Source organism: Staurois parvus, unplaced genomic scaffold, assembly GCF_062004578.1.
Source record: "Staurois parvus isolate SC_StPar_1 unplaced genomic scaffold, SC_StPar_1.0 ptg000520l, whole genome shotgun sequence".
In the NCBI taxonomy this organism is placed as follows: domain Eukaryota; kingdom Metazoa; phylum Chordata; class Amphibia; order Anura; family Ranidae; genus Staurois; species Staurois parvus.
The window spans coordinates 1638389-1655690 of NW_028318316.1; the positions used below are offsets into that span (position 1 = coordinate 1638389).

A 17302-nucleotide genomic window follows, 5' to 3' on the forward strand; every position below is an offset into this window, starting at 1 on the left:
AAAATTTATTTTGGGTTGTTCTGAGTGGTAGGGTATGGTAGTAACAAGAAACATACAACTAAATTAAAAATAAAAGATTTGTTTTACTATTTTGGGCAAGATTTCCTTTGATAATAAAAAAAAAAAAAAATCAGGAGATATCCATTACCATTTACCACCAAATGAAAGCCCAATTTGTCCTGAAAAAAAACAAGGTATAGTTCACCTGGATGTACAAAGTAGTTGTGATGAAATGTACAGTTTTACTAACACATGTTGTAAAGTTGTAAAATTTTGCTTAGGCTTTAAGATTTGTTTTACTCTTAGGCGTGAAGGGGTTAACAGTAAAAGGCATGTGTAAATCTGTAGCATTTGTATTACAGAAGGTGTAGCCCAGAGGTCAGCAAACCCCTGAATCATGTGCCAGGGGTGGAACCCAACACCTTTTTCTGCTGCAATGACGAATGGCCCAAGCACTTCTCTCATGAAAGCAAGCCTATGGTGAAGGACACTTGAGGCTGTGTTTGAGTAAGCTTACCAAATCGGAGTTGAGTCCTGAGCTGGTCCACCTTCTATAACTGCCAAAGAGAGGTCTTAGATGTTTTTTTATCTCCAGTCTTGTCTTGCTCCTTGACACACACTTACCCTTTCCCATCCTAGCCCTATTGCACAATGCTGCCGGCTCTGCACCCTCCAGTCCACACTCCCTCCTGACTCTCCGAAATACAACTGCCATCCTAGCTCCATTTCATACTTCTACCAGCTCCCCAGTTTGCACTCTGTCCTGTGTACACACCCGCCCTCCTTTCATCCTGACTCCTCAGCACACTGCTACTAGATTTTTGCACTCTTTTATCCCCTCTGCGATGCATTTCCATAGTGCCACCTATCAATAGATCCCGATTCAGGACATCCTTACTACTCCTGTGTGAGGAGAATAGCCTGATAAGATCTAATGCATGATAGCCTATAGACCTGACAGTGGCCCTCAGGCCACCCAATGGCTCACCTAGTAGCGGTAGCACTGTAGTCAAAAGACTGTTAACCCTTCAATCCCCAGAGCTCACCTCCCTCAGACCTTCCCACAGAGGAGAACACTATTTTTATTATCCAAGTCAAAATTCCCCATCCAAGGTCACCAAGAACCCCAGACATGATTTATGCTGACTGCAGCATACATGTTTGGTATATACATGAGTAGGCTCAGACTGTATTAAACCATACCCAATATTTACCATATATTACCCGAGCTCACTTGTCGCAGGGATGGGGGTTCTAAGCTCCCTAAGGTGTCCCCATTTTCTCAAATTCTAAAAATGGGAGGTACGATGGGAGTCTAGAGGGTTGTGGGGAGACACTGGGGGGAGATTAAATATTGGGGGGGACAGTTGGTGGTGGGTGGGGGGTACCATCAGGTAGGTTGTACAGTCCCCATGAGCACAGAAAATGGAATATCAGTTACTGTTATCAGCAACTTCCCTCTGCTAGGATCACCTCTTTTACATAGAGGACATGGAGTCTGATTGGTCCTAACCTAGCAGGGGATATTGTGACAATGTGTAAATAAACCTATATGAAATTACTGCTACTGACATAAAAAAATGTATGTTTGACACATATATACAGGGTGTTATCACCTCTGCATATATTAAATATTTGTACAGCCCTGCTGTACCTAATGGTCCACCCTGCCCTGCTGACAGAAAAACTAATTATTAAAACAATCAAATAAATTATATATATATATATATATATATATATATATATACATACATACACATTTTTTTTTTTTATTGTAAGAACTAGCATCAAATGGTAGAGTTTTTTAAAGCACACATCAACTCGCTTCTTCTTTTTAAAGGCCTTTTTGCCCAATTTTATTTAAAAGAAAAGTTTCATAACATGCGTTTCCCACGCAGGGGTGTTCACCATGAAAACAAACAAAACAAAATTCAGCCTCCTGGCTCTCTTTATCAGCCCTGCTGGTTAGCAGTATCTCCATTTATATGGGTCTCCCAGATCAATGGCTAGTCCCAGCACACAGCGTTGCATGCACACAGCCTTCTTCCAAAATATGGCTTTTTGCACACAGCTAACAGCCTCTTGCTGCTCTGGCTTCCACCTCTCCTACGTGGAGCCCTCCTGACTCCTGGCAATGACCTCCTGTCTGCCGGGGTGGAGCCCAGAATCATGGTTTGGACTCTACAAAAAGGCCTGCACACACCTGTGTAATCAGTGTGCTGGATGCTTTCAAAACATGGACCCAGGATTGGAGATTTCATCCCTCCCAAATCTCCAGGCCACAGTTTCCAAAACGGGCTTTACAAACCAAAGAGGAAACCGACAACCCAGTTTCCTCTGCATTAAGAGAACTGCCTGGAGCCCCTCAACCTGCATGGTTGTGAATCCTGGGTTAAAACCTTCATTTTCACCGTAGCAGGATACCGCACTGCATATATATATATATATATATATATATATATATATATATATATATATATATACATATATATACATTAGATGATTGTCCTGGCAAATTGCAGCCATCCCAGATTCTCATATCTGAAAATGATATATCTTGTGGAACTACCACCAACAGAATAAGATGCAAAGGGGGAGATAAACTGAAAATGGTGCACAGCTGGTGCATAAAACCGGGGAAGCTGTGCATAACCAATCAGCTTCTAACTTTAGCAATTAAGCTTTGACAGTAAAACCTGGAAGCTGATTGGCTACTATGTAGAGATGCACCAGATTCTGTGTGCCAGTAACAGTTTTAGTAAATCTCCCCCAATATGTACACATTATATTAAAGAGTATGTAAACCCAACATTTCATATTCCTAATATGTGCCTGCTGTACCATGTACTTGTATGAAAAAGTATCCTGTTCTCGTATTGCTTCCTTTGTGTGAAATCCCTGGTGTTCCTGCCAGTCCTTCTGCTTTCCTATTGAAAACTGACCACATTAAACAGAAAAAAACACTGTGGTCAGTTCCCTAGCTATGTTGGGAACTCAGTGTACTCTCCTCCAATGATTAGATTTGTCCTGGCACATCCCCCTTGCACAGCCTTTCACTGGGAGGATCAGTGTACTGCTGTTTCTCCTTCCGCACCTCTTATTCAGCTGAGAACAGAGGCAATGTGATCACTTATCAAAAAAAGGGAAAAACAGGTATTTATGAATTGTTTTATATCTATACACAAATGTTTTGCCTTTCATTTCTATTTTATACTGAATGGGTTGTTTTACAAAGTGAGGGTTTACATATTCTTTAACTGTAATTGTAAAGTCCACATCCATAGAGAAAATATTTTCAGTATACATGTACAAACTTTCCAGTACTAACCTACGTTAAATTGTGATCAGTTTTGAAGAAACTTGACCATTAAGGCAGATCGAGCTTATCATTCTTCAGTAAATCATATGCTTTTGTTTAAATACATATGTAAGAAAAATTAATGCAGCATACTGCATTTTTTTCACATGTAAACATACAAGAATCAACAAATGCACTGCAAACGCATGTACAGGCAACTCATTTTAAAAAAAAATCTCCAAAAAACATACCACATAGCAACAAACATGTACCACAAACGCGTTAAAAATGCATATACACGCATATACGGAACTGCACACTAAACACAGGACATGTAGTCTTAAGAAGGTTCAGTTTAATTACTCCAAGTAAAAAACACAAGCAAAATTCAAGACATCAGTGGATAATACTGAATGATGTACAACGTAAGGACAGAAAAGCAGAAAGCGTAAGATGCATCAACATCTCAGATTGCTGCTGAAGAGAATTAGACGACATAATAAACATGTCTAATGGCAAAACATATTAATGGCAACTATTTCTCAACTGAGGCTTTCAGGATTAGCACTTGTTTCAATACTAAGCCTGACAGATTGTTTCATCTGACCTGAGACTGTCAATTTTAATGTTTGACGCAGACATCTCCTCTATCAATTATGTTCAATCAATTATAGAGATTTTAACATCAACCGTCTTAAAGACTTCGGCCGTGAATTACAGATAACGATTTGATTGTGCTCTGCTAAAATGAAATGATGTGTTTGGCAAAAAACAATAATACTGTAGACCTGACATGCAGACATCCAAATTAGTTTTACCATGCCATCTAAAACATTTTAGGGGCAATTCAACTTTATTATGTGTAAAACGTTCCTATAAACCTTATACTAATTAGAATATTATGTCAGATCCTTATAAAAGTAAATTAATTTCAATCCACATGTCACAGTACTTATGGCAATGTAAAGTATATGTTATACTGGTGATAATATAGTCCTTTATTTGAAGGTCAAGTTAAAACAAAATAAAATAAATAACCCTCTTGGTTTTACAGCCACCCTATGGTCTCAAACACCCAATGGCTTGATATCACTTTGAGGTTATTCAAAAGAACCTTATGCCAGATGCAGCCCTATCTCTCCCTTTCCCTTCTGTTGCCATCATTATTTTGCTCAGTATCAGAATCCATGCACATTAGCTCAAAAAGCCGCTCACAGCAGCAGCATTTAGCTTTTTTTCTGCCTCTAGAAGCAACTAATGTTATTCTATGTGCCCATGCACACTTTGTAGTCTAGAGACATATTTAACCACCGGGCACTGATACCCCCTTCCTGCCAAGGCCAATTTTCAGCTTTCAGTGCTGTCGCACTTTGAATGACAATTGCACGGTCATGCAACACTGTACCCTTATGACATTTTTATAATTTTTTTTCACGCAAATAGAGCTTTCTTTTGCTGGTATTTAATTGCAGCAGGGTGTTTTATTTTTTAAGCTATAAACAAAAAAAGAGCAAAACATTTGGAAAAAAAATGTTTTTTCTTTGTTTCTATTATAAAATTTTGCAAACAGGTAATTTTTCTCCTTCACTGTTGTGCATTGATGAGGCTGCACTGATAGGCGGCACTGATAGGTGGCACTGATGAGCTGCAACTGATATGTAGCAATGATGGGCACTGACTGGCGGCACTGCTGGGCACTGATGGATGGCACTGCTGGGCACAGGTGGGTGGCACTGGTCATCAGTGCCCTGATGATCAGTACCGATCTCTTTTCTGATAATTGCCGGTTCTCGGCAGCACTTTCCTCACGCTGTGATAGCATGAGGAAAGTGCAGCTGACAACCGGCAACTGCATTTACCCAGTGATCGCTGTGTCATTGGACACAGCTGATCACATGGTAAAAGGCTGCTGTGATTGGCCTTTTACCACATCACGTGATCAGCTGTGTCCGTAGGACACAGCGATCACGGAGATCGCTGGGTGCCCGCAACTCAGGGCACACAGGAGGGTGCGTTCTGGGAGGTTGCCATATGACGCCCTCCCAGAACTGGACAACCGCGCTGTAGCCATGATTCGGCTATAGCTTGGTTGTCAAATTAAGCAGAAAATAAAACCCTTCAGGTTTGCGTTCTTGAGAGTTATATTGCGGCAGAAAAGAAAAATGCTGAATGCTCCTACAGGCTCCTAAACACCACCATGTCCTTAACTGATGACTCATCAGCTGTCAGCGGGATGAGAATGCTGGCATTAAAAAAGATTTAAAAATAGATTTTAAAAATGTGTGGGTCCCCCCCATTCACACGAGACCCTTTGGGACTAGTACAGATTTTGAGGGGAACCTCATGTCAAAATAAAAAAAGAAAACCGGCATGGTGTTCTCCCCCAATCCATACCAGACCCTTAGGCCTGGTATTGATTTTGAGAAGAATCGCATGCCAGAAATTAAGAAAAAAATAAAACAATATAAGGTCCCCCTCCAAAATCCATACCAGGTCCTTATCTGAGCATGCAGCCTGGATGAGCACCCCCCCCCCTTCCTGACCATACCCTCAACATGAAGGGGGCCTGTGGGTGGGGGGGCTTATCAGAATCTGTAAGCCCCCTTTAAAAAAAAATCCCAGATCCTGGCCCCCACCATGTGAAAGAGTATGGGGTACTCATTCACAAAAAAAGAGTAGTGTAAATAAAGACAGGAGCCAGTTCCTTAAAAAAAAAATTAATTGTCCCCTGGTATAGATCCATCGGCAATCACGATGAATGCCGCTCCGCCGACTTGATGCTGGCTCCCACCAACTGACCGCTTCGCATCATAGCTGCCGGTAAACGAACTAAGGAGGTGGAGCAACCTGGTGACATCACCAGGTGACCCTGCCCCTTTGTTGGACAGGACAAGATGGGTTGATGACGTCATAAGGGGGCGGGCGTCACCAGGTGGCCCCTTCGTTTATTTAGCTGCAGCTATGAAGCAAAGTAGTCAGTCGGCGGAAGCCAGCGGGAAGATCTTTTTTTTTTCTTTAACTTGGGTTGGTGGAACGGCGTTCATCGTGGCTGACAATGTAAAGTATATGATCTACACAGGGGGGCAATTTCTTTTTTTTTTTACAATTTTTTTAATAAAGGACTTGTCAAAAACTGGCTCCTGTCCTTATTTACACTACTCTTTTTTTGTGAATGAGTATAAGTACTATGTACCACATACTCATTCACACAGAGGGAAGATGGGATCTGAGGGCCCTCTTGCTAAAGGGGGCTTCCGGATTCCATAAACCCACTGCCCGCAGATCCCCACAACCATCACCCAGGGTTTTGGGAAAGAGGCCCTTGTCCCCATAAACACAGGGACAACGTGCTTTGGAGGAGAGCTCACCCTTCCACAAAGAACCAACCCATTTTGAGGGCATGTGGCCTGGTATAATTCTGGGGGGGGGGGGCACTTGCTAGTCTCTCCCTATCTCAGCCTCTTGGTGTGCATGTTCTGCCATTTTTTTTTTAAGTTGGCATGGGTTTCCCCTTAAAATCCGTACCAGACAAAAAGGTTCTCCCCCCCACGCAGTTTGAAACATAAAATTACTCCCAGCATTCTTTTGTTTACATTCAGCTGTCAGTGGTGAATCCCGCTGACAGCTGATGAGTCATTGGTTGTCAAGCATGCGACAACCACCCACTCGTTAACAACTTGCTATCCGCTGCTAAACATTGGCATAGAAGGGCTAGAACAGATGTTTGAGCAGCACGTGCCATGCCTTACCATACTTTTACTATGCACTGACTAGGCATTCACATCAATTTCTTTTGAGGAAACAAACCAAAGAACAAGGAAATGACAAATTAACACTAACTTTCTTTTGAGTACACTTCTACAGATCACAGGTGTACATGCAGTTCTTACAACACTTGTGACCCATTTTCAGCTGACAATGCTATACTAAAGCCCACTGTCCAATGACGTCACTCAGCTGGTCCAGGCCCAGAAAAGCTTTACAGTTGGGATCCACGCAGATGCTTGGACCGGCAGCTGGCTCAGCCGCTCAGCCAGCCGCTCCAGCCTCCTCCAAAGCCTGGCGCTCCAGGGAGTACTATAGGGGCACAGCAAAAAGCCATGACTGACAGTCACTACTCTCTGCTCACTGAAGACTGAGAACTGAGCAATCAGCGGTCCTTGATCGTTCAGTTCTCAGTCTTAGAAGCGGAGTGGGACAGATGCAGCTGGGATGGATGCTGCATTTACCTAGGTCAGTATATATTTTTTGTGAATCCCAAACTTCTTTTTTAAAGTCCTTGTGCTATAGTGTTACCACATACACACACAAAAACAGTACAAATGCATCGGTGAACTTTCAAATTCAGTTTTTAAATTTCAGCACCTATCAAAAAAAAAGCAATTTCCAAAATCGTGGATTCACTTCAGTCTTTTTTCTTGATTTGTTTTTTTGTGTAATGTTTATATCCCAAAATATCTATTGCTCAGAGAAGGTTAAACTTTTTTTAATTGATAATAAAACTAATAAATTGAATGCAGCATCCCTACTGTGAAAAGACAAAATACTGTTTGCTGTAACAAGATGACTGGAAATTTAGCTCGCTGCTTCCATCTCATAGAAATAACATAAGCGGCATAATCTTTTCACATTACAAACCGTTAAAAAAATATTTATATATTGACATAAATGTTTGGCTTTCAGGCCACTTTTATCCAGACTGCTCCTGAAACAATGCAGGGAAGAAACTGCTAAAGGTTTTAACTGAGGTCAAACAAGACTTCAGTCAGAACAACCACTACATTAATGAGGCACATTTATCACAGCTAATTATTTAGCTGAGTTTTTTCATTCTTAAAAAGAACCAGCCAGCAACGGGTATTTGTAATAACTGGAACATCTACTCTTGTTTTACAGTACTCACGCTCTATAATCTCACTCTTTTGTTTATTAACAAATAGCTATGTAGCTGTAGAAAAATATAGTCTGTTGCAAAAAATGTAATCCCTTGCTGCAAATATGTGTGGCTAAACAAAACTTTAAAAAGTAAAGTAGAAATGAAGATTAGTTGGCTAAATCTGGTCATTTTATGTCATTTTACACATTTAGCAGGTCAAATGAGACAGAAGCTCAACGGTGACCTCTTGTGTTCTTTCTATTATGACAAATAATAATTAACAATATTGGCTATACATGCAGATCTTTAAAGATTTATCACACCTTGATACTACAATGGAGAATATAAAGTATGTTTACTGCTACCTAAGCAGGTGTGGGATTATAAAATTCAGGTAGTAGATCCAATTCAGCTTTAGCGTTAATTATTTACTGACACTTAAATCATGTTTTATTTATTTTGTTTAATTACTGTTTACTTTTCATGTGAATCAGCATGATCGCATTAAGATCAAATCACTTGTATTCATAGCTGATCACTGCAACAGTAAGTGGCTGCCATACATTACAAAGCAATTTGCCTGGGACACCATTTGCAGACAGTTACATGGAAATGCATTCTTATATCCTAAGCGTATGCTATGAATCCAGATCTGGAGCTTATTTTGCACATAGTTTTATGACCAAGAAAGCACAGGTGGGAACAGTACCACTTTTCAAAAGACTTGCATGCCCTAGTCTTTGTTGTAGAAAGGTGCACCATCTTTTTGGTCTCACAGCCTCTGAAATCTCTTGTGTGTTTAAGGCAGTGTTTCTCAACTCCAGTCCTCATGGACCCCCAACAGGTCATGTTTTCAGGATTTCCATTATTTTGCACAGGTGATTTGATCAGTTTCACTGCCTTAGTAATTACCACAGCTGTTTCATCTGAGGGAAATCCTGAAAACATGACCTGTTGGGGGTCCATGAGGACTGGAGTTGAGAAACACTGGTTTAAGGCAAAGGTCAAAGCCAGAATTCGACAACCCCGTAGCAGAAAGTCCTAGAAATCTGCTGAATCTCCCACTGCAATGCTGCCACTTACTGACAACACTGAATCCCTCTTTCCTGTCAAAGACAGATTTTGTACTTCAATTCTCTATCTTAGGAACTTTTCTAAAGGTTCAGTTTTTTTTTTAAATAACAAACATGTCTATAATTACCTACGGTGTGCAGTGGTTTTGCACAGAGCAGCCCTGATCCTCCTCTTCTTGGGTCCCTTGCCGGTGCTCCTGGCCCTTCCTTTCTGCCAAGTGCCCCCACAGCAAGCAGCTTGCTATGGGTACAGCCGCTGCTCCGTGTGTCAATTCACACACGGAGCTGTGGTTTGGCCCCGCCCCTCTCTCTCTCTCTCCTCATTGGCTGACTGGCTGTGATTGACAGCAGCAGGGGCCAATGGCTCACGCTTGCTGACTCAGCCAATGATATGGCAGAGACATGGGACAGCCAAGGCTGTCACGCACATCGCCGGATTGCGATGGGGCTCAGGTAAGTATTGAGGGGGCTGAAGCACTGCTGCACACAGAAGGTTTTTTACCTTCATGCATAGAATGCAAGAAAGTAGAAAACCTTGATCCTTTACAACCACTTTAAACAAACACAGCAGCTCTGTTTGACCTATTCTGGCAGTCAATGCTTTAAACATCTTTTTAAAGACCACAATGTTTTGCATTAAATCAGTTCTTTTGGTGGTGGTCTCTTTTCGCCAAAAATATTTTCTGACCTCAATAGATATTCAGGAAGCATTCCTTATTGCACCCATTTGGGGGGCAGTACTCCCTGGTGTACCTGTTTTCTCCATTAGAGGAGGATCCAGACAGTGCTTCTCATTTCTTTAAAGTGACCAAAACTGACCTTGTTTGTCTGGTTGCCAATGCTCTGTTCCAGCTTTTGCACAAAGCAGACCTTGTTTCTGGACACGATTCTACATTCTGCCCCTCAGTCACTGGCTATAAAAGGCATTATTGTTGAAACCTATGTGTTGAGAGAGAGAGATCTCTCACAGGCAGTGATTACCATCGTACTTTGAGCTCTTAAACGATTTTTCTAGAAGGAATACCATCATACTTAGAGGGCCTGCTTCCAACAATAAATGAGTCACAATACTGATTGGGTTGGTGGTGTGGTCAGAGGATCATCAAGAACCAAGATTCAGACAAAACAGTTTAATCAGAAGCTTTTTCTAAGCTATGTCTGACATATACCTCCAAAGAATGTCTGTATCATCAGAGATTGTGCGACCAACACCTTGCCATCATTAGACTGATTATGCTATTATTTAAACGTACAGTATTTTTCATCTCGGATCCAAATTAAATATTTTCAATTTAGCAACCTAAAACAATGCATATAAAAGTAACAATATGTGATGTTTATTAACCTAACACTCAAAAATAAATGGATGTATGTAAATGACATGCTGGAATTCAGCAGCAAATTGCAAAACCTATCAATGCATGTCTTCAAGATTACAGCTGGCACTACAGACAAGCCACAGTATAGATCCTGTTCTGCTTTTAATTAATTGAACATGGCAAACATGGAAAGGAATGTTCTGGCTCTTTACATTTTTTTTTCTGAATATACAGAAATGTCAATATCTTATTAGTAGGATATTTTATAGATCTTCAGAGAAGGGGAACATTTTGTTTTGCATAAAAGCACTATTACATTTGGTAAAGTTACATAGAACGTGTGCATGCTCAGTTGGGGTATGGTATAGGAGCAAAAGTGTATGTAAACCTACATGCAAAGGATATATTTTTTTGATCCTCCACTGATCTCCATCATCTGTGCAAAATGAGCTGCAGAACTGAAACTCAGCTAGGATAACAGCCAACACAAAGCAAAGTGGTCAATCTGTTTTCTTTCTCTGGGGGGAAACAGTTAAAGTGATTCTAAAGGTTAAAAATAACAAATGTCTATACTTACCTGCTGTTTGCAGTGGTTTTACACAGAACAGCCCCGATCCTCTCTTCTCGGGTTACCCGCAGGCTCTCCTGGCCCCTCCCTCTTGTCCGGTGCCCCCACAGCAAGCAGCATGCTATGGGGGCACCCGCTGCTCTGTTTGCCCATTCACACACAGAGCCGCGTCTCAACCCCGCCCCCTCTCTTTTCATTGTTTCATTGGCTGAGATTGACAGCAGTGGGAGCCAATGGCTCCTGCTTCCTGCTCAGCCAATGGAAAGAGGGAGTCCTGGGATAGCCGAAACTCCAGTGCACATTGCTGGATTGAGAGGGGGCTTAGGTGAGTATTAGGGGGGCTGGGGGGTATGCTGCACAGAGAAGGTTTTTTACCTTCATGCATAAAATGAATGAAGGTAAAAAACCTTGAGCCTTTAGAACCACTTTAAAAAGTAGAAATTCATTTGGGAGTGTAGAATGGCTAATCAGGCTGTTTCAATTGTCATATTGTTGATCAGAGGGAAAAACCTTAGTAGACGGCTTAATTCTACAGGAACCCAGTGATGAGATTTAGCGACTTAATGCCCGCATGGATACAGCTCTCCATGCCCCCTTTCTGCCAAGAGGAACAATCCTCTGATAGATCTGAATTGTTCAAACAGGGAAAAGAAGCAGTGCTACATTCATGTCCCGTGGAGGGCCAGCGTGAAGCTCATAAGACCAAAAACTCGGAATCAAGAGACTAAAAAGGAGATTGGGAGTTATTCCCTTTGAGTCCTTTATGAGTGGAATTTTAAGATACTCAAATTTTACAATGACTGACAGTAGCAAATGCAACACAGAAGTGTTAATGGAAGTTACACCTGAGGGTTTCACAGAACAGGGTCAGAGGTGGATGCAGAAATGAGCAGTTTAGATAAGAATCTGGTGGATGCAGAAGTGAGAAGAACCAGCTGACCTCATAGAGTGATTACACCTGAGTGCTGTCAAACTGCAAATTACACACAGCAAAAAAAGAAAATAAAGTTTTCAATGAGAGTTCATATGTGTCCACACTGTAAATGGTCCTCTTTTTGGTATCAGACATGTTGCCAGCATTAGCAGAAAGCTGAGCAAAGAGACATGGGCAATGAATGTACATTTAACAGGGAAACCACACTGTGAGCTAAAGGAACAAAATCACATCAAAGCCCCTTCTAAGCAGAGGGCAAAACACAGTGCAGACCCTGGTACATGGGTGCAGAACTTAGACTGTAGTAGCTAGAAGAAGAAAAGAAAATGAGGCAACAGAGTAGTTGCAGTTGATGTACTTTAGGGACCATCACCACTTAGAGAACCATCACTGGCTCAGAACCTAGCCTCTTGCATTAAAGAGCAAGTCCTGCTATGATCCAGCAATATTCAACGCCGTGCTTGAGTTGTGGCCCCACTCCCTGCTAACCTTGAGTATTGACCTATAAATTATAATAGGCCAAACACACTTTTAAATGGACTATGTAGCCTCCAAATTTCTGATCCATAGAAGTGGTCCTTCCATGTGCTATGGCTTCATTGGACCTTTGGCTCCAAAACCATGCACAATAAAGCAAAAATATACTGTAGTGCAACACCATTTTTTAAAATTACTAAGTATACGCACTCAGATATGCACTCACATTAAAGAAAAAAATGTGCTCCAAAGTGTAATAATCAATTATTTGCATTGCTCCACTGTGCCGACGGAATCGTAGTGTTTCCCATCACCGCATCGTTTCACCTTCTTCCTTGACCTATCAAATAGGTCATACACACTTAAGGATACTAAACAACGTCTGCTGATCTACTGCTGGTCTTTAGTGAATATTTCCTTGACTCTGGCCCTTTAAGGGAACGGTCTCCAGGATATCCAGTGGGATTATGTGGTCTCGTCTAATGTTAGAGCAACACAGATCTGGTATTCCTTCACCAGCATGCTGGGCCCCGCTTCGCTCCTCCCTCCACAAAACTTTGCTGGATCTTCACCCGGTATGTCCTCAACTCAGTAAGGACACACCTGGATCAGATCTGGATTGGATCAGGCTCAGGTAAGAATAATTTGAGGCTGGGGTGATCCTGCAGCAAAGAAGATTTTTTACCTTAATGAATAAAATGCATTAAGGTAAAATAAACCTCAATGCTTTAGAATCACTTTAAGTATCAAACTGATTGGCTGAATTTGCTCCAGACTCTCAAGCATCTAAAAAGATCAAAAAATTTTGAAAACCATTTATCATTTTCCTTCCACTTCACAATTATGTGCCACTTTGGGTTGATCTATCACTTAAAATCCCAATGAAAACATACGTTTTTGGTTGTAACATGACAAAATGTGGAAAATTTCAAGAGGTATGAATACTTTTTCAAGGTACTGTACCTACTTTTTCCACATTAGAAATCTATATTTTTGTTAATTTAGATTATTAGAATCAATGTTCCATATCAAGTTTATGTGTAATTTGTTCAAAATAATAGCAGTCAGACATCACTAACCTGATCAATCACTGTTTTTGGTAGAAATGATATTTCTACATGGCAAATAATTTACATGCAGGTGTAGTAGAGTAATAGAAACCCAACAGACCCAACAGTCATGACATGCATGCTGCTGATTCTGTGTAATTGAATCACTAATTGAAAGGGGCATGTTCAAAATAATAGCAGCGTGGAGTTCTATTAGTGAGATCATTCATTCTTTGAAAAACAGGTGGCAATTATTGCCCTTATTTAAGGAAGGCAGCAAATGTTGTACATGCTGGTTACAGTGCATTTCTCTCTGAAATTCTGAGGAAAATGGGTTGTTCCAGACATTGTTCAGAAAAACAATGTACCTTGATTAAAAAGTTGATTGGAGAGGGGAACACATATAAAGAAGTGCAGAAAATGATAGGCTGATCAGCTAAAATGATCGCAAATGCTTTAAAATGACAACCAAAACCTGAAAGACGTGGAAGAAAGCGAAAAACTACCATTCGAATGGATACAAGAATAGCCAAAATGGCAAGGACTCAGCCAACAATCAGCTCCAGGAAGATCAAAGAAGGTCTAAAATTACCTGTGAGTACTGTTACAATTAGAAGACCCCTATGTGAAGCCAAGCTATCTGCAAGAAGCCCCCGCAAAGTCCCACTGTTGAAAAAAAAGACATGTGCTGAAGAGGTTACAATTTGCCAAAGAGCACATTGACTGGCCTAAAGAGAAATGGCGCAACATTTTGTGGACTGATGAAAGTAAGATTGTTCTTTTTGGGTCTAGTGGCCGGAGACAGTTTGTCAGACGACCCCCAAACACTGAATTCAAGCCACAGTACACTGTGAAGACAGTGAAGCATGGTTGCGCAAGCATCATGATATGGGGATGTTTCTCATACTACGGTGTTGGGCCTATTTATCACATACCAGGGATCATGGATCAGTTTGAATACATCAGAATACTTGAAGAGGTCATGCTGCCTTATGTTGAAGAGGAAATGCCCTTGAAATGAGTGTTCCAACAAGACAACAACCCCAAACACAGCAGTAAACGTGCAACATCTTGGTTCCAGACCAACAAGATTGACGTTATGGAGTGGCCAGCCCAATCCCCAGATCTTAATCCAATAGAAAACTTGTGGGGTGACATCAAAAATGTAGTTTCTGTGGCAAAACCAAGAAATAGAAAAGAACTGTGGAATGTAGTCCAATCATCCTGGGCTGGAATACCTGTTCACAGGTGCCAGAAGTTGGTTGACTCCATGCAACACAGATGTACAGCAGTTCTCAGAAACAGTGCTTATACAACTAAATATTAAGTGATTAAAAGGAAAGCAAAATCTTCAAACATTTTTCAGTTTATATAGTGAATGTTTAAGTTTGTAAAGAAGAATACAAACACTGCTATTTTTTTGAACAGTCTAATATTCACTTTTCTTCAACTTTTTTAGAGGAACAACACAAATTTGATATATTTTTCTTCATATTTTGATTTGAAACAGAATGTGTAGAGTTCCCAATGCATTTTTGCGTATGGAAATAAAAGCTATTAGAAGGATTTTGAGCTTTATTCACTTTTTTCAACACACTGCCTGTTCAGTGGTGTGCATATTTTTTTTTACATGACTGTACTTACAACTACTGAGAAAAGAGTAAGTATGCACTAATGTACTAATTGTTTTTAATCTCCAATCTGAAGTTTTGCAAAACATCCATATATAATGGGAAGGCTTTAGTTCTGCTCTAAAGAAAAATTTAAATCTGCTATGAAAGCCTAATATGACAGATGTGGGCAGTACAGGTATCTGTCAATTCTCTGTTTCCCTGGGGAAAACAAAGGTTGTTTGAGAGTAGCTCATGCACACCAATAAAGCTTTTTAAAGGATAGCATCTTCCATTCATATCTGAGCAGATATCACCAGCTTCCCAATTTGAGGCAAGTTTATACATGGGCAAACATAGGATCAAAAATAAAAACCTGCTTATCCTTCAACACATTAATATATATCTCCCTTGAAAAATTATGTGTGCTTCAAACAATTTTCAACCAATTTTAAAATAAAATCTGCAAATCAGGGTCTTCTTACCTGTTAAAATTATCTTTAGCCTTGCCATGTCTTTAGCTTGATTGAGAAATTCCTTTGCCTTCTTGTATTCATAGTAGTACAGAGACACATATCCACACTCCAGTTGAAGTTGCAAAAATAAATCTTGGGCTCCTTTTTCCAAAAGCAAATCTCCAATTTTTTGAACTGTGACAAAAGTACAATGTGAATGTGCAATAACAGCTTTATTCAAATAGCATACACTACATTGCATTAAAGGGCACACCATATTTATACAAAAATATTATAATACTAAGATATAATTTGATAAAGAGAATTGTGATACCACATACATTTACATAGCACTGATGTCACTCCCACAACATTTAACTTTTATTAACACTCACAGTTCAATCTTTCAAAAAGTTTTGACTTAAAAAACATGCTCTTGTAGCAGTGAGAAAACATGTGAACTCATGAAAACAGCTTGCTTTCCTTTACATTAAATAAATAAATATTTAGAATTAGCTTTCCCATTAGATCAATAAACAAAGTTTCTACTACACTAGCTTACACAGTATAGTGCAAAAACATTAAGAATTCAATCTTATGTCTAATGTTACAATATTGGCAAGTTAGTCCATTCCTCACCACCTTCAAATCATTAATATGTCTCTGAAATATGTAGTGGTTGTATATTAAACACTGGTCATTCAAATATACTCTACAAACTGGATTTTGACATCTGCAATTACATCATTAGAAGTGTCTAAAAAAAGTTCTCGGTAAAGTAACCCAGAAGGGGTTTGTTTTTAACTGACATCATTCTAACACCCTGGTGGCCAACCTACATCCCTCTGACACTTACTGTGTGGCCGTCAGAACCTCCACAGACAGTAGAAAGTGTTTTGGTGCTTACACAAGCCAGTGAAAGAATAATATTCTTTAGACTAGTTTGATTTATATCTTTAATTGCCCATTTTTTCTGGGTTTTCCATTTTCTTTCTCTAACAAAAGAACTCCATGACAGGCAAAAAAAAAAAATCACCCATTAGTACATCCCACTACACAAACACTAAACAGTTAATAAAATTTTGAAAATCCTTACCATTTAGGAGAAAAGTCTAATTGAATTTTAATGGCCTCATCTCTCTAATTTAAAAGATAACAGTGTCTGCTCTGACAAGAAGGTGTAACAGCAGAGGTTACATCATATTCTCTCCTCTCTCTCTCTGTGCAGTAAAAGGAAACTACAGTTCCCATTAACACAGGGAATTGCCGCAAATGTGGATGGGTACACTAGACCTGTACATGTTGAATGTGTCTGATAGTCTTTTGGTCCACCCACCACTGCAAGTGGAGCTGAATTACATCCCTGCTTCCTGGAGAAATAACTACAGAAGGGATGTGCCAAGACCAGTAGCTGGGGGCACAGGAGGCATAGCAGTCACCGGTCTTACAAACAGGAAACCAAAGAGAATTAACAGTTTGATTTGAAAATGTATAGGCTATTTCAGAGCAACTACTAAGTGAACCAGAAGATGGATGACATATTCAGTGAAGGTAGGAATTCAGCAACAAGGACATGTAAAGAAGTTTTTTGCCTGGAGTTCTGCTTTAAGCTCATCTTTTATAATTGGATTTGCTGAGAAAAA

The 17302-nt window shown here is 40.2% G+C and overlaps 1 protein-coding gene across 2 annotated transcripts in view; it reads right to left on the reverse strand.

Annotated features, from left to right (window-relative positions):
• Window positions 1–17302, reverse strand: part of TTC27 (tetratricopeptide repeat domain 27) — a 551099-nt gene that overhangs the window by 355084 nt on the left and 178713 nt on the right. For both annotated transcript variants that reach the window (XM_089690186.1, XM_089690185.1), the window contains exon 7: window positions 15690–15854. In XM_089690186.1, coding sequence (XP_089546312.1) covers window positions 15690–15854 — 165 coding nt within the window. The remainder of the gene's footprint in view (window positions 1–15689; window positions 15855–17302) is intronic.